Genomic DNA, 19,122 nt, shown 5'->3' with positions numbered 1-19,122 from the left:
CAGCAGATAGTTATCTCACATATAAAATACAAATCTATCTAAGGCAGTCCATTTAGCTACCAGCCTAGTAGACCTCACCCCTTCTCCTCAATTAACTTAGTGGTCTAGTATGGACTCTTTGCAACTATCACTTTCTATTATACAAGCTCAAAACCATCTTTAAAAAAACAAACAAAAAATTTAGTGAGTTATATTTAACATGAGTACAGTAAACTACACATATTTTAAATGTACAACTTGATGAGTTTTGACAGATGCATACACATAAGAAAACCTCACTGTAATAGATAATATAGTGAGTATATCCATCACCTCCAAAGGTCCCTCTTGTTCCTTTGTTACCCACCTATTCCTTTACTCAGACAATGCTGACTGCTTTTTGTCACTACTGATTAGTCTGCACTTTCTAAAATTGTATATAAATTGAATCGTTCAACATGTATCCTATTTTCTCCAGCTTCTTTTTACACAATGATTCTTAGATGCATCCATGTTGTCGTATGTATCAATAGTTCATTCCTTTTTATTGCAGAGTATTACTCCCTTATGAATATACCACAACTTGTTTATCAGTTTGCTTGTTGATAGCATTTGGAGTATTTCCAGTTTGGGGTTATTACAAATGCAGTTGTACATTCATGTACAAATATTTGTGTGGACATGTTTTCATTTCTCTTAAATAAAAAATAATAAAAGAATGTTAGGAATAGAAGAGCTGGGAATATCTGATGTGTTTTATGAGAAAATGTTTTCCAAAGTGGCTACACCATTTCACATTGTACTAGCAGCGTCTGAGAGTTCCAGTTCCTTCACATTCGTGGCAATACTCAATCTTTTTAATTTTAGCCATAACTTCTAAAGAGAAATCATTATAAATAAAAGAAACAAATATATATATGTGTGTGTGTATATACATATATATATATATATATATATATATGAAGCTACTGCATACTTGTAGCTGAAACTGGAAAAATATATATACACATATGTATCTAAATACATATATATAATCCCATTACTATGATAAACAAGTATCAATTACTCCAGTCAAAGGACATGTAAAACAAATCATGACTCCTTATAAATGTTAACTGCAAAAAATGGGTTGTTTACAAGTACTAAACTGTAATAAATATATTGTGCATTTGTTTAAAACATTGTATTTCAATTCACTATCCTAATTCACAAATATTTAAATCTAGAAATAAATAAATTATCCATGGCATTATCTTTCTTTTAGCTACTCACTTCATCAGTATTTTCCTAATGATTAGAGGAGAAAGTTTTTTCTGAGCATAAATTTGGTACAAAGAGATCTTTCACTTGAGAATTAAAGATTCCTATAAAGGCAACACATCTCACTTTTCTAGGAAAAATGTTGCACCAGAAGGACCAACACCCAAAAGTCAAATAAAGAAATAAAAATCAGAACAAACTATACTTTCTTTTGCAGACCACAAAATACCAGTGATGTTGCTTCAAATAATGTTCCTAAAATTGAACATTTTCCAAAATTCCAAATAAAGTTTATGAGTTGAAACTTAATAGCCAAGTACTCTGAACTCTCATTTCATGTTTGCTAGTATTTTTTAAATGTTTCCTTAAAAACTAAACAAAATCTCACATTTTAAGAAACGAGGACTTCCACTCCTTTTGTATAGTTACATGGGTTACACAGTATAAAATCTATCCACTTTAAACTAAAAATATTCCTCCTAAGAAATAAGCACATAGTCTTATTTTGAACCATACAATTTAGAATTTGGGACTGCTAAAATGAATTTATTTTTCAAAGCTGAAAAACTTAAGGTAGGTTTGAATGTAATTTATGCCTACTCATTCTGAAAAGGTCAAATGCGGTGCACGAGTTGACGAAGGTATAATGAATTTTCATTGTACCTCACAAAAGGGAGGGACAAATGAAAAAACTGATTATTCACTCTTGTGCAATTTGATCTTCGCAGAAATACATTTCTAGCCCCCTTCTAGGTAAGAGTATTCAAGGCTCAACAAGTGTGTCCACGTAATACAAATGTCCAGTGCCTGCAGGGGAAAGGGAACTGAGGTTTATCTAACTGAAGTTGCTACGTATGCCCGTCACAATTAAAAAAACCTTTTTCAGATGCCAAAAAAATTTATGTTAAGGATTGAGAGCTTTTAAAGAAAAACAGGATGAAGCAGACCTAAAATGTGATGACAGAAATAGAAAAGTCTAGCTCAGAGAACTTAGTCCCAAGAAAAGCAAAATCTCTGAACCTCAAGAATCCTGGTAACTGTGGTGATCTAGAAATTCCGGGTGCTCTGAGGAGAGCAGTTCTGCAGAGATCTCAGTCTAATACCAAGTTTACAGTCTTGATTAAACAAACAAACAAACAAACAAACAAAAAGCCCCAATTTTTCTAGGGACTGAGTGGAGGATGGGAGAGCAGGGAAACGGCAGCGCTTCAGCCTGGCCTGAGGGTGGGACAGAGCGAAACTTTCCTGAAAGCATCATAACCCAAGAGCCTGGGACAGAGGAAACGCCTGATGACTGGAAAGGAATTATGAGGAAGTGTCTGAAAGATACAGCAGTGCTCTGAACCTAAGTCAAGTTAACTATTAATGTGAGTCACTATGTAAAGCCTTTCCAGCCCTCCAGTCCACATTCTATTTGGTATATACTTTTCGTATCTCAAGATTTACTCTCCCTATAGCAAAATGGTATACTGTGCAACTCTGAGCCTTTGTGTAACAAGAAACGACATGACTAAAGCAGAGATGAAATCAGGCATCGTCTCTGAGGACAGCATATCCCTCCACAGTAGGCGACACACATCCTAGAGGTCTTTCCTGATCATCCGTCTTGAGCAGCGGCCTCCCTCTCATGGCCTCCCCACCCCCATCGCTTTGTAGCCTCTGATCTTGCTTTATTTTCCTTCATAGCATTTTCCCAACCTGACATTACGTATTTCTTTATTGTCTGCCTCCCAACCCTAGAATGAAAGCTCCCAAGAAAGGAGGGACTTTGGTTGCCTGCTGTATGTTCTGCACACAGAGTAGCGTCTGGTGCGCAGCAAGTAAACAATAAATATCTGTTAGGTGACTATTAGAATGAGGGTGGGAGCCAAGCGTATTGAACTTGTCCATGAGAAGCTGTGTGAGCTGCCCTATTTCATACAATCTAACATTCTATGAAGCATAAGATTTTACACACCACTGAAACAGGAAAATGCTGACAATTTTCACAAGATTCATCAACTCTAAAAGGCAGCTTGATTTCAGAAATGTTTTTACACCACTGGTAATATATGATGTATCTTAGAGTTGTGTCTGAGAGTCAGGCCTTATTTTCCTCATAGCACTTTTCACCATCTGCTAATATATGTTTGTCTATCTCTCTGAGCAGGATGTGAGCTGTCAATGGACGAATTCCTAAAGTAACAGCTTAGTAGTCGGGGAAATGATTCTGAGGGCTGTCTGTGAGACATGGAAAAGAAGGGAAGCAGGCCAAGGAGAACAGAGGAGGATTATAGGGATCCAAAAAAAATGACTTTCAACAGAAGTCTTGGTAACTTGAGTTGTACCTGTCATCCTCCTTTCCTTTCCCACCCTGAATGCACCCAGGAAACCTTGCTGCTGAAAGGCAAAGGTATCTATATATTCTAATATAGATGCATAAATTTTCAATGGAACTATCCGTTGGTAAGTCAGATGTGTCTTCTATATACTGGATAAAATTATTTCTTCCACTAAATATTTTAAATGTTTCCAACTCTTTCCCCTTGTAGACAACAGAGAATTTAGAACAAATTCTCACCTTACACTTGATAACTAACAATCCATTGTGAACACTCAGTGGGCAGTGGGCAGTTTCATACCTGCTGTTTATTGCCTTTTCTTGTTAACATGACGAACGGCATGGTATCTGCGGATTCGGCCTCTCCCTCCCCACCACCAAGTGGGGGCCCTTTTCTCAGCTGGCTTTTGAGATGCAAGGGAATAGCAACATCAAGTTGGTGTACTTTAACAGATTCGCCACTTCTTTGCTTAAAGACAAAAATGAAAAGATATAAATACTCTGAGGTACACAAGGATGCATATAAATAGAAATTTCAAACAATTTATTCAGTGCTGTATTTCTTAAGACACAATCATTAGAGCCCGAGTAATCTTTCTGAAATGCAGATGAAACCAGAGTCTTCCCCACTCTGAAAGGACTGTGATTTTGCCTCTGGTTATCACTCTAGCATCTCCAAGTCCAAACACACAATGTTGTAGGTTCTGCTAAATTTCCGTTCCTCGAATGCACTGTGCTGCTTCATTCATGCTCATAGCACACATCTTCCTTCATAATTATGTGACATAATTACCTGCTTATGTCAGAATTCCCCACCAGACTGGGGTTTATCACCATATATCCTTTCCCTGGTAGTCTCTAGCAATGCTTTATACACAGCACGTTCTCAATTAATATTTATGAACAAATGGAATCTATTAATGTTCAGGTTAACTTCCTGGTTGTTAGTACCAATTATTTTTAACATTTACACTAGATTTATCAACCAATTTATTTAAATAAACCCTCACTGAAGACTTACTGTGTTAGGGTTGGAGATATTAATATTAAAAAGACAGTCTCTACTCTCAAAGAACTGATAAACTTGTTAAGTGCGAGAGAGAAATAGATTAATTACTTACAATTCATCCGAGTTATGTACAGCCTGTGTTGGGGCTGGAATGACTAGCTAGGCCTGGTTGGGAATGGCGGGTGCTGAGATTGCATGAAAGGTTCAACAAATATGGGACATTGGAACGTTCAAGACTTCATATGACTTCTTTCAAGCAAAGGGTCGAAGAGCAGTTTTGTGATATGGGGGGAACTTACGCCGGGGAAGAAGAGGCACACAAGCAAGGACATGAAACAGCATTTAGGGAACTGCACATAATTTTCTGTGTTTGATGAATGGAGCACAAGTGAAGAAAAAGCTAAATATGATTCTTCAAAGTTAAGCAGGTAATGCTAAAAGGCCATGAAGGTTTTAAAATTATTACAATTTAAACAGTCTTTTGATATAGGCTCCATTGTGCAAGAGACTTGCAAGTCACACAAAATGGTAAAAAGAGTAAAGTTTTATTGTTTTTGATTTCTAAGTTCCAATTTGTTAGAATTTGCTTGAAGTTCTCCCAGGTTCATAAGATTTATTAAGTTTTTTTACTTAAAATTTGAAAGGATCATGTTAGACGAATCTTGATTTGTAAATTATCCATAAATTACATGTTGGGGTTCCTGAGGGTTCAACCCTGAATCTGCTTTCCCCCTCTCTCCACACCTGAGCGATTCATTTGTTGCCATGGCTATAAATATGCTCTAATAACCACTCTTTGTGTTTCTCTTCTGATCGCCAGATATTTCCATTTTGATACCTCACAGGCTTCTCAAACTTACCGTGGTCAATGGAATGCCCACTCACTCTGCCCGTTTCCCATCACGGAGACTGGCCAGTGGGCCAAGCCAAAACATCGAGTGTCGTCCTTGACTCCTCGTCCCCCACACCCCACTGTCTAATCAAGCACCAAATCAATCCAATCCTTTCTTCCCCCTAAAAGCTTTCAAGTCCACACTTCTCTGCAGGTGTCCTGGCACTATCCTAGACAGACGACCAATCACGTCTCACGCCGGTTACCAAACAGCCTCCTGACCGTCTCCCTGACTTGTTCCAGTCTGACTCACCTTCACATAGGACCACGCCACTCCACAGGTGTCCCACCCCAATCACCCATTCTCATGCTGTGCCAGCCTCCACAGACTGACTTTGTTCTATTAACACTGGCCTTCTTTTAGTTTTTCAAATATTGTAAGTTCTTGTTTGGCTCAGCACCTTTGACAAATGGTTCCCATATTCTCGCAATTTTTCACCTAGATGTCTCCTTTTACCTGTCCTGTCTGCAAATTATGATCTCAGAGATGCCTTTCCAGATTCTTGTATCTAAAGAAGGCCCTTCCCTTACTCTCAACCAAAGCATTGTTCTTTTAGTACTTTAGCATTTACTACAATGTGAAATTATGTATTTGTTTAGTTTTTAAACATCTACCTTCCCCCTAAAAACTACATTCTGAGAGCAGGAAGCAGGTCTATTTTTATTTACTACTTTATGGTAAGCCTGTTGCAGTGTTAGGCACATAGTAGGTGCTCAATAAATAGTTGCCAGACAAATGAATAACTAAGTGAGTGGCTACTGACTCACATAAGATAGGAAAAGTTTCTTTACAAAGTAAATTGTTTATTATCTCTACAAAGGATTATATTTTATTTGATGACTTCTGCTCCTAAATGACATGAATATATGATTTACTTCATAAATTAAGAGAACTTTCTATATGTACATGTATATATATATACATGTACATGTATATATATATATATAAATATACCTATATGTATATATACACACATATATGTGAAGAAATTTTAATATATGCAAGAAGCAAATTGGTCTAATGCTAACTTGTGCATACATTATCATAGTTTTTGGCCTTAGTGGCATCAATGAAAGTAAAACCCATTATTTCTTCTCTAAAGGATTACTCCCCACCCCCACATAAAGACTCTCTAATATCTTCTATCTTAATAATGACCCTCCTCTTTTAGCTCTGGTCTTTTCTAGCTACCTCCCCATTTCTCTTCCTTTTCTAGTAAAAATCCTCAAGAGCTGGCAATATTTGTACCCAGTCTCTTCACCTCCTCCCTTCCCATTTGCCACTGCTCCCACACTATGGGGCGTTCATCCCACCATTCCAAAAACCGCACCCTTCTCAAGTCACCAAAGTGTTTCACAACAGCTACTGTGTACAGGGCTAAAGTAAACTGTCTATGGGATTTTACCTCTAACTACAGAAAAAGATAATTCTCTAAATTACTGGCACGATAGAGCTTTTTATAAAATCCAGTGTATTAATGTCACTATATAACATTTAAACAACATTAAACAACATTCCTTTAAAAGATCAAGTAACTAATATTCCTTGAAGTATTTACATACCAGTTATTCAAATTATAAATCAAACTTAAGAATTTACTAAATTAAATTTCCCCACATATTTATCTTCTACAAAGTGTGACTCCTAAACCAACTACAAGTAAAGGGTCTTAGAAATAGAGATGTGATTCAGAAAGAAAAGGCAGAGGTTGGTGCAATGAAATTACTCTGTTTCAAGTCTTATATTGACTAAATTTCCCCCACTCTATCTCAAAGAAAGGTGCAAATCAGGATGTGGGATGCAAGCATTGGCAGCTGCAAACCATACAAACTAACAAAAAAACTGCTGCAGAGGCAAGTGTTTAGATAGTAGAGATACTCATATTAACTGGAATTAAATATGCTGCAATCGTTTGTATTGAGAAGATACTTAGGAATAGAGCAACATTTAATACCTGAAGATTTTCGAGCATCATTTTATCCAGAGCTTGAATGAAGTCCTCATCTTCCACACACGGTACGTGCTTCAGTCCACCTCCTTTGATCATTACCTCCTTATGAAAACAAAACAAAAACAAGAAATCAGACCAGAAATTTTAACTGTAATGTTTTGTATGGCAGAGCCTTTTGTATTAATAACTTGTTCAACATAACTCAAAGAATGAGTAAAATATGTAACATTAAATGTTAAGAAAAACTTGTTAATAAAGAAACTTAGGAAAACAAATTTCCAAAGAAATAGTTTTCAATAATCACAAGAAACAAAACTTCAGTGGCTAAAATTGCAATACTATGAAAATGTTGCACAATTTTAAGAAGCAAATTTTCAGCCATACATACAGTATTTTCTTCATCAGTTTCATTTTCCTTGTTTGAATCTGTAAGGTAATCTGTATTCTCTTCCTCTTCTTCCTCTCCTTCATCCTCATCATTATCAGAACCCTCCTGAAATTGTTTAATGATAGAAGATTAAAACATTTTGAAAAGGGTTACTACATTTTACAAAGGTAAAACTTCTACATAATTGTTTATTATTCTCAATGTTAGGGCAAAGTCCACTAAAACTATAGCGGACTTTAGTCAGCTAAAACCCCATTCACTATCGTCCACTGATCTAATAATACAAAGCATAACCTTATGCTTACACTAAAACTAATGAAAAAGTGTTTAATTCTATGACTGAAGTTCTATTTTCATTAGTGTTTTATTATTACCCTTATTCATCCTGCTTTTTATTTTTTTAACTTTCTAATTTAAATATATATAAATAGAGAAAGAATAGCATAATGAACCCTCACTTACTCATTCCACAAGTGAACAATTATTAGCTAATGGTCAGTTTATAGTTTCTTCTATATCCCTAACTTACACCCCCAGTGTACTTCCAGATTATGAACCAAATCCCAGACATTCTATTATTTTAGTTGGAACTTTTAAAACTTAAGCAGGTTTAGAAAAAAGGAAAGGATTAAAACTATTAGGTTGAACTATATGAAAATCAAATTTTGGAAGGTCCAAAATGGTAGAACAGCAATTTCATATGGTTTAGCCTAACAGTCATAAAAACAAAAGGGCATGTCAATAATCGTGGTGCATGATGAATTTCAGATTTCATAAACCATTATATCTGGAAAATATAAAGCAAAGTTCATTAGTATCTAGTCAGTGGTTTTTTGTTGCTGTTGTTGTTGTCGCTGTTTTTTATGAAACCCACAGGTTAAAAGTTCATATTCAAAAGTGAGATTAAGATACACAGGAGATCAATTATTTTTCTTCAAATTGCTTATTAAGTAAAAATCCTAACCATAATGATGGATACATGTCATTACACATTTGTCCAAACCCACAGAACGCACAAAACCAAGAGTGAACTGTAATTAAACTATGGACTATGGGTGATTATGAAGTGTCAGTGAAGGTTCATCAATGTAACAAATGTCCCACTCTCCTGGGGGATGGTGATAATGGGGGAGGTTGTGCATGTCTGGGGGATAGAGAGTACATGGGAAATGTCTACACCTACCCTTCAATTTTGCTCTAAACCTAAAACTGCTCTAAAAAATAGTCTTAATAATAAAAACAATCCTAGGCTTAGTATTTACTTAAAACAAACAAACAGCTCTTTATTAATCCAACAGTTTTATAACAGACATACACTACCATGTTTCCCCGAAACACGGATCTTACATTAAGTTTTGCTCCAAAAGACGCATTAGGGCTTATATTAAAGGGATGTCATCCTGAAAAAAATCATGCCAGGGCTAATTTTCCGATTAGGTCTTATTTTCAGGGAAACACGGTATTAGTTACATTTACTATAATAAAACTAAGGAGTTGATCTTATTTTACATATTAAAGAAAATCTTGGCTCATATAATCAAAATACTCTGTACAAATGTACCTATTTGCTATAAATAAAAGTCATCACCTCTTCTTCTGGTTCATTTACTTCACTTTCATTTCCAGATTGTTCTTCTGTTTCTGCTCCTCCTTCTTCTTCTTCATCATCCTCTTCAAGATTTTCTCCTTCTGTCATAGAATCTTTTGAATCTTTGTCATTTACTAGGCCTTGAAATGAGGAGAAAGTGGAAAAACACATTAAAAACAGACAAATGCAAGTTTTCAATATTATATCACTTCATTTAAAAGTATGTATTATGAAAATTCAACAGTCATTTTCTCAGAACAATAGTAAAATAAGAATAGAATTTAAAATTATTTTGAGAAACATTAAAAAAAACTAAACAGACCTTCATTTCAACATGGAGCACTGATATATTTTTAACCATTAGCAAAAAGGAAAAAAAAAAAAGCATGTATTTTTCCTTTTCTTAGAGCTTCCAACTGTTTATCTCAGTCTCAAAAAAAAAAAAGGCAAAAAGTAGCAGCATATTAAGGTGCCACTGCAGCCACATAAGATGCACTTTGGTCCCACTTTTTGTATGCTTTTTTAAAAATGAGCAGTACAGGGTCACACTTTTTAATCAAACAATATTTCAAGAATCTCTAAAAACTCAAAGACATAAAATTATGTCGCTTGAGTGGAGAAATCACATTTGGCTATCAATTTGAATGTCTGCAAATTAAGACTGATGGAAGGCGGCAAAGCCACATGGTGACACGCCTAGCAGCTGTGTCACCAGAGAGCTTAGTTTTCCCTTCAGCAACAGCACTCTCTCTCCTCCTCAGGAAACCCCTGGCTTGAATGTGCTTCCACCTCCCCATGTTCATCCACATCTTACTGCCTGCTTAATTCTTCTTCATTATCATTGAATCCCAAACTACTATCTCTACTTTCCACGTGCACCTAAAATGGCCTCATGGGATCTGACTCTCCCCTGCTGCTATGGGGTCAGTCTCTTCTCTGTCATTAAAGCACACCACCTTGTGATCTGGCTCATCAAATACTCTTCTCAATATAGAATAGCCTTCAATACGCATTTTCAAATCCTGCGTATTCTTCAAGTACAGTCTAAGTTTTACTTCCTGCATAAACTGAGTACTTGATCCATTACTTTTTGCTCCTAAAGCACTTGGAGAATTTATCATAGCACTTTACATTTAAGGATATGCCATGTAATTTTTAAAAAATGATTTCATAAGTGTTACGTTAGATTATAAGACCCTTAAAGACAAAGAATTTGTTTTATATATTCAAAACTTATCAGAGGCCACATATTGATAAATACACAGTAGGTGTTTAGTAAATACTTGTTTATTCACAGAATCTTGGGCAATTAGAACAGAAAGAAACTTTACAAAAATGGTATGATTTATGATTTCACCTTTTCATTTTATGAGGAATACTGAAGCCCAGAGAGTATGAATAACCCAACCAATAAAAGTCAAAAATTACTCCAGTGTCTTAAGTCTAAGCAATTAAAAACTGACAAAAATATGGAGTACAGAGTGATTAAAGCAGGTACGTTCAAGTTTGTTAATTTAAAAAATCTGAGAAGATGGATGGAATTCAGAGATCTATTTTAAAAGGAAAATAGTACTGAGAAAAAAAGTTGGTGTCTCAGATTGAGATTCCACGAACTTAAATATTTTCTACCTATTACTTATTAGTTTTCAAGGATACAGATATAAATTTTATATATGTACATTTTACTTATTTATAGGGACTTTAAGAAGCAAAATGTTTTAAGTTATCAAAGGCAAAAGACTGAAAGGACTGGAAATCTAAGCATTCTCAGTAAAAACATCACAGTGGTGATAAACTCACGTGGCCTGAGATATCATCACACCCTTCCTTGTTATATCCACTTAAAATACGTGTCATGGAAAGAACTATAATATATAATAAATACCTTTGGTTTGAAAGCCATACTTCTAATTCCTAAGGAAAACATGCATGATTTCTAATGTTTTCATTTGCCTTGCAAGTTAGTTTCAAAAACAATTTATAAATATAACATTTTGCATTTGCTAAACTATATAGCATTTTAGCATTTGCTAAAAACGACTTAGCTGTTGACCCCTAAGTCACTGTCAATCTAAAATAATGTCGATTAGGGGCATCCCAGTTTCGGGCACCCCCTCTCATAAGAGAGCTGTACTTTCACTTTAATAAAAATCTTTGCTCCTCTAAAAAAATAATTTAAAAAATAAAATAATGTAGATTAAAATATATATATAAAGAACACAGGGATGACAAAATGCCAAATCCAAACAGCAAAATATTAAGATGTGTGTGAGTCAGAATTAAGTGTACTTGGGGATCAAAATCAAATACTATTGTCTTGAATTTGAGGTGCTTGGTGCTTCAGCTTTCCTGTTTATAACAGAGATGGTAATAATTGTACTATTTCCTTTCAGGTTGTTTTCATGTAGACTAACACACCAAAAAGAACGGAGTCCTTGAATTCTGGCATGACCGCTTAACCTAGTGTTTTGATTTAGGTTTTACTTAACCCATCTGTCAAATATGAGTAACATTACCTTCCTCTTAACAGGTAGTACTCAATAAAAACACCAAACTCTTCCCTGCTCTCCTTTATTTGATTATGTCATGTTCATTTATATATTGGGGTATTCAATTCTATTATCAATTTGCCTGTGCTCTTTATGTAAGTGCTAATAACCTGGCAAGAAAACTATTTCCATTTTCATTTAATTTTAATTTTTTTATTGTATAACAGTTTAAACACCTAAAGCTGTCTACAAGTGTGCTTTCTTCTATCATTTTAAAATTTGGGAAAATTAACACCTCCTCAAATATTTGATAATCAGCTCTATTTTTAACTTTTAAAAAATATTTAATTAATCCATCTGTAGTTTGATGATATAAGATGTGGCTTTCTATCAAGTTTCCTCCCAAATGCTCACCTGTTGCCTGTATCCTATCCTTAACATTGCTCGTTCACCATGTAATACATTGTTCTGTATTTAACTGGTGCTACTTCTGGGCCTTTTATTCAATCCTACTGATTTTATTTCTAATTTATGAAATGCACTCTTTTGCTTTATAATGTAATTTATCCTTATGGCTTCGTTTCTTTTTCACTTTTATTTCCCTCATTTCTGTTCCTTTTATTATAATGCTATCTAAAACTTCCAAACCAGAATTAAATAATATTGCTTATTACCATTTCAATTTTGTTCTTAAAGAGAATGTCTTAACCAGTAATTCTACCTATCCTGAGAAAACCAAGATACACACAAAAATAACAAAAGAATGTTATTTATAGTGGTGCAAAATTGGAAATATCAAGTGTCAAATAACAGAATTCAATAAATTATGGCACATTCATACAAAGGAATATATATAGACAGTTTTAAAAAACATAAATATTCAGAAAAATATTTTATGGAAGAAATTCCATAATGTATTTAGTGGGGGAAAAATCCAGTTATAAAACTGTAAACGTGAAAAAATTTTAATAGAAGAAAAATACACCAAAATGTTAATACATAATTATCCTTGCATATGGAATATCAGTCATTTTTGTTTCCCTGGTGTTTTTCAAATTTCTACCATAGACATTTACTACTTTTAATAATCTTAAAATGATTTCAAATAATTATAAGGGAATGTTTTTAGTGTTTTCCCATTAAGTATTATGTCAGCACTGGGTAGCTATAAAACTAAAATGAGGTATTAAATTTGCTAAGTGCTTGAACACAAAAAACTATCAAAGGCATCATATTGTATTATCTTATGGGTTTGTCAACAGGAAATAGATTTAATACAGATTTATTCATGTAGATCTTCTTCCTGATATTTAGACTCTAAAACAGGAGGAAAATGGGACAACGTGGTAGCATAATGATAGCTGCCACCATCTTTAGAGTTTCATTAGCAAATGGTGACCTATTTTTCCCTTCCTATATTCTAAACAAGGACAGACTCTTCAAAAGAAGCCTGAAGTCCTTCAACCTTTTGGTCTACGAAGGACAAAGCACACTGTTCCCTTTAACACTCCCAACTGGAGTGTCAATCTAGTATTCCCTCATGCCCTCTATACAGAGAGTACCATTCCTGAAGGTTTTCGGAAAACAAGGCTAAGACTCAACTATTTGAAAGCATATAAAGTAAGTGAAATCAATATGTAGAAAAATAAGCACTTTGCTTGAAAAGATCATTTTATACAATTAGAAATCTGAAAAGGAAAACATAATTTGAGACAAAGTTCAAAGAGCAAAAAGAATCACATATGCCTTTATGGATTGAGTAGCAGGAAAAGTTAATAGTTGCACAATCGGGAGATCCTTTAAAAATAATGCTTAACTAGATGACAGTAATCACATTCTCCAAAAGAGGATTTACCTTTGGAGAAAGAAATCCTATTAATATGCTAGGTGTAATATAAAAGTTTTGGACAACAAAAATCACAAATGCCTTCACCACGAAAAGTGGTTCTTCAGATATGCAATGTAGTAAGTTTACACAATTGGTATAACTGATGAAGGTAAGATCTTCTAGTGACAGACTTATGGGTACCAAGTCCCAGCAGGAAAACAAATACTAACTTAAAAGCCTGAAAACATGTCGTCACTTTGAAATGACTAAAATGAAATATGCTAAGAAGTACTGGTAAGTAAACCGATAAGGCTACACTTTATTCCTATTATTTCCACTGACAAAGTTAGTGGGATCCAACAGTCCCAGGTTAGCTAATCAAGAGCTAACTCGTCTTCCAGAACAATCTCAGAAGGACACGGAGAAAGTAAAAAGATCAATCCTCCTGTAGCACGTCTGACGCATTTTCTCTAGTCCTTACAAACAGAAACAACTCTCCTAGGGAGTCTGAAATTCTGTAGGATAGTTTCAAACTTCTAACAGGTACTCCCCTCCCATAGTTTCTAGCCTATACTGTCTAAGGAAATAATGCTTGTTGAAACTATGTATTGTGTTATAAGAGAGGCTTTAATCAAAAGTAGATTTTTGTATGAGCAACCAAAAATTCTAAAATCAACAGAGGCCAAGAACATTGTGTTTTTTCCACCATCATTTGCTTCAAGTCTTACATGACTATTAACCTCCAATCTGGGATTTAATGAAATAAAAAGGTGTATTACCCAGGTCTTATCTAACACTATTACGTAACACCAAACATCGAAAATAAAAAGTATACAAAAGTAAATTCTAATTGATGACATTATAAAGCAAATTCTAGAAACAATCTGCCAAATACCACCTTCATTTTCTCTCTGTAATTAATTGCTTACCTAGTTTTATTAAGAATTCTCGTTCCAAGTCTTGTACCTGCCTGATGGATTCTTCCAGAGAATTACAGAGTTTGATCTTTGGTCTTAGCAGTTCTAGTGTATCACTGATCATGTAATCTATGTCAATAGGAAATGGATGGTCTTTTGTCCAAACCTCCAAACTTTTCTTCCACCAAACATAACGCTGATAACAAATGAAAAATAAATTTAGCTATAAGAAATTAATAACAAAAATATTTTAAAATAATCTGTATTGTGATGTTACCTAGTTATAATAACTAAGCTAAAAAGCTGTACAAGACACCTGCCATTTTTATTAATGGTCAACAGCAATGATCCTATTCCAATTATTTCCCTCCATCTACACAGTTTCTAAGCCATCTGGTGACTTGAATTTAAATATTGTTTTATTATAACTGTCATAATCTTTTTTTTTAAAGGCAAGGAAAAATTATAAATAAGATACCAAATAAATATTCAGGTACTGAAACAAGGCAGAAACCCTGCTCCACATATCTGTTCATCAATCTGTCTGTTAATCAGGGTTTAAACATTTAATTTTATGAGAACAACTAGATTCAAAGCCATAATTTTTATAAATTTTCATTATTTCCCCTATGCTACCTGATTTGATTTTTACAAAGGTCAATTAAAGTATATGAAAAGATGGGTTTTTAATATACAAAAGTAATTAATCACCAATCATTTATTGAACACCTACTGTGTATATGGCATTATTTAGGTATTTTCCCTGTCTTCTCCTCTCCTGGTTCCCTCATTCTATTTTGTACTTACAATTCGTAAGTTAACATTAAAGAGCACAGCCCCAGAACTTACTTGTCTATACACAGGTATTCATGTGGGTGCTTTACTCTTCCTGTCCAGTTTGTCCTAAGTCCTTGCTACTCCGAAGTGCGGCCCTCACTGAGGGCTTGTTAGAAATGCACTCCTCGGCACCCACCTTAGACCACCGAATCATAATCTGCATTTTAACAATATCCCCAGGTGACGTGTACACATTAAAGCTTAGAAGCACTACTGCTGGTGATCCTTTCTACCTGGTCTTCCAACACATAACTGTCCACTCTACGCTCTCGGCAGAACGCACCGACCACCTCCTCTCCCAGGCCTCACTCGCTTCTTACTCCCATCCCCCAGGTGTATCCCTGCTGCATATATCTGTCTGTTAATCAATGTGGAAAATATGTTTGTCTCTTCCTGCTCCTGGTTATTTCTGAGTGGCTCTTTTCTCTCAGCCTGGGATGTCCGAATGAATGCATGTGAGGATTCTCTTCTGAAAGAGATTCCACTTTGGATGCTAATAATTTTGCAACAAAACTCTGGTTTTCAATATAGGCAGTCTCCAACCTAAGACAGTACTTACAGACAACAGGGAATCTGACTCTCAAATCTGCAAACCCCCTTCCCCATTTTTTCTCATTAATTCAGAAAACAAGAGAGTAACAAATTTTCCTTTCTTGCAACGGTACAGTGTTAAGAGAACGTTAACAAACTGCTCTTCCTCAAGGGTATTTACCCGACTTAACACCAGCCACTATGTCGATGTATTTTTGATACCTCAAGCTATAGTTTTAAATTTATTTTCTTTATCAGTGGATGAGTGAAAATAATACTAACAACAGTGATCATATAGAACTGAATGATACTAACAGTACTTTATTTCACTAACATCTGGAGAATTCGATAGTTAGCTCTATTCACCCGAATCAGTACTTATAACACTGTATTTTATGGAAAACAGTGATTGGGTTCCAAACAACCAACCTATGTTAACTTTTGGAACACCAACTTTACAGAAGTTATAGAATTGTCTCGGTATTTGTATCTGCATTTAATTTATACTGTACTTGCTCTAAATCGTAAGTTTAGATAATTAACTGAAATTAAGATATGAAAAGCACAACCCAAGACTTTACCAGTGAATGAACAAATATTTTTGTGTTAAAAATAATATATTTCCCCCAAAATGAGTTTTTTCCTTAAAAAATGTTAAATCATTTAGAAAGAACTATTTTAGGTGTAAAACCACAACATAAATGAGTGAGAGGAATGTTATCAAATGTATAAAAATCACAAGTAATTCAATCCATAAGTTACTGTAACAAATACCATAATTCATAAATTACTGTACTAAATTTATAAACTGTACCAAAATAATTCAAAAAATTAATGATCAATCATTATCAATCCTAAAAGTTACAATGCAATTGGAATGTTTATATGATAGAATTCATTGAATTTTACTTTTAAATCTCTAAAACATCCTTAGCCGGAAGAATAAATCTAACTTAATTATGAACATGTATATGAATGCTACAGGGTTTTTTATCTAATATTTTTGTAACACACGCAATGCATTAAATGAAGCAAAGCTGCATATTTCAGTTTATATACCTGAAAATACACAAGGAAGCAATCGAGTTTTCGTTTACTGGAACCTCTGTCAAAGTACTGGCCACAGGTATCCAAAATAGTGCACACTAGTCTAATTCTGAAAAGGTGCTCAGGAGGGTCCAGTGAACTTGGAGAGCCATCAGGGTTAACACCAAATGAAGTAAAAGAATAAAGAGTTCTAAAAATAACAGCCGATTCCACCATTCGGTAATTATAAAGTTCCCCCAAGAACTTGGCACTGCTGATACGTCTCTGATTAAATTTAGGTTGATTTACCTAAAGAAAAAAAATAGATTTCCATTAAGAAATAGTAATGTGTTTGAAAAGAGGTAAAATTCCCTTTTGTCACTTGACAGTATCCACTACTTAAAGAACACCGAACAGAGAAAAAATAATGGCCTCTTTCCTTCTTTTCTAATAAGGCAGTCACTTTTGGATGTCCTTTTTCTCTCACTAGGAAATGGCTGTCTTTAAAATGTTTTAATAAAAAGAACACGTTAAATATTAAGTTTAGTATTAAGCTATTATTAAATGAATTGATAGTTTATAACACAATTGAGATGTAATTGTCCCTATCAGCCCCACATAACTTATTTTCTCTGTAATTCATGAATTAAGGCAACAATACGCCTACAGAAAGGAGGAATCTGCTTACAGAAATTCTTATCAAATGATTATCAACTCTTCTAACTAATAAATTTATAGATTCCTACAACTTGAGTCCCAATAGTGACCCAGAAATAAAAATTTATTATACTCTTCCAAAATAAGTTTAATTGGACTCAAGAAAAAGAGAAAAAATGTCCCAGCATTAGCCTGAGAGAAGACTAGGAAATCTAACACAACAAGGTTTATTTAGAAACCTCTAGTTCCAATAAAGTAATAGCATATGATACCACATGGGAAAGGAGTTTTCAAATTATTATTTCAACAATAGGATTTAAAAGTTAAATTCTCCACAAACACCAATTTAGTGACTTTAAAGAAAAGTCTTGTTACCTCCATTCCTAACCGAATATCTTCTAAAACGCCATCCACAACATGGATCCCGACATCCTCTTGGTAGAGCACCAGGCCTGCTAAGAGGTTGGCTACACAATGAATACTATTATATTTCACATTCCAGATGTTTATCATACAACAAATTACATAGTCTTTCACTTCTTGGTCCTGCCAGGGTAACTTTCGCATCTGTCTCAAAACCTAAATGAAGAGAACTTTGTTACTTAAATTACTAAGATAAGGACATAGTCCAATGTACCCAATAACATATTTTATTATGAACATGTAGATAAAGAACTTTTGAAATGCAAAATACTTTAGAGATCCTCTATCAGCTTTATCACGTTAGAGATAAAAATATGAAAATTTTCTAATTATTGGCAAAATTTATTCACATTTTCCCTACATCTTTCCATGATGACCTCACATTTCCTAGAGTTTCCAGGTCTTCAATCAAGCTAACAGTATACACTCATGTACTAAGATCACTGAAAGAAATACCCAAGGTTTATCAAAAATAATGTTTTCTTTTGTGCATTATTTGATGCAAATACTCTCAGACACTTCTTTTTATAAATAAAAAATTTCCACTGGTTAAAAGGTAACTTAAAATGGAGAACACAACATCAAGACTGACATTACACGGCATCCTATTTCCTCATGTGTAAAAGAGGGATACTAAAAGCATTTGTTTCATAGTTTGTTGTAATAATTAGACAAGTTAAAACATGTGAAATATATAGGAAGTGTGTAGCACATTATAAGTACCCTCCCCCACAAAAGTTAACTGTTACTATTTCAGAAACCCTACTGGTAATGGTATAATCAGCAGAGCTCTACCCAAAACAAGTTCTTTCCATTCTTATTCTGAAAGACAATGGATACAATCGGCAGATTGCCAAGTATCGCTTTCATGTCTATATCCACAGTCCATCTTTCAAATGCTAAATATGTTCTCATCAGTTTCACTGTAAATGTTAAAGTTGTCTCAAGTCATGAGTTATTTCAGATTTTTCAAACTTTTAGCCACTTGTAAAGCAGCTTTGAAAATCCTTAGTTTTTTTAAACAAC

The 19,122-nt window shown here is 34.4% G+C and overlaps 1 protein-coding gene across 4 annotated transcripts in view; it reads right to left on the bottom strand.

Annotated features, from left to right (window-relative positions):
- Positions 1 to 19,122, bottom strand: part of UPF2 (UPF2 regulator of nonsense mediated mRNA decay) — a 96,946-nt gene that overhangs the window by 9,768 nt on the left and 68,056 nt on the right. For all 4 annotated transcript variants that reach the window (XM_074324984.1, XM_019710276.2, XM_074324983.1 and 1 more), the window contains exons 13-19: positions 18,049 to 18,252; positions 17,050 to 17,325; positions 14,635 to 14,818; positions 9,389 to 9,528; positions 7,801 to 7,905; positions 7,416 to 7,514; positions 3,861 to 4,028 (exon numbers count right to left, since the gene is read on the bottom strand). In XM_074324984.1, the coding sequence (XP_074181085.1) occupies positions 3,861 to 4,028; positions 7,416 to 7,514; positions 7,801 to 7,905; positions 9,389 to 9,528; positions 14,635 to 14,818; positions 17,050 to 17,325; positions 18,049 to 18,252 (1,176 nt within the window). The remainder of the gene's footprint in view (positions 1 to 3,860; positions 4,029 to 7,415; positions 7,515 to 7,800; positions 7,906 to 9,388; positions 9,529 to 14,634; positions 14,819 to 17,049; positions 17,326 to 18,048; positions 18,253 to 19,122) is intronic.

Source organism: Rhinolophus sinicus, linkage group LG02 (genome assembly GCF_036562045.2).
Source record: "Rhinolophus sinicus isolate RSC01 linkage group LG02, ASM3656204v1, whole genome shotgun sequence".
Taxonomy (NCBI): Eukaryota; Metazoa; Chordata; class Mammalia; order Chiroptera; family Rhinolophidae; genus Rhinolophus; species Rhinolophus sinicus.
This window is presented reverse-complemented; position numbering and strand designations above follow the sequence as displayed.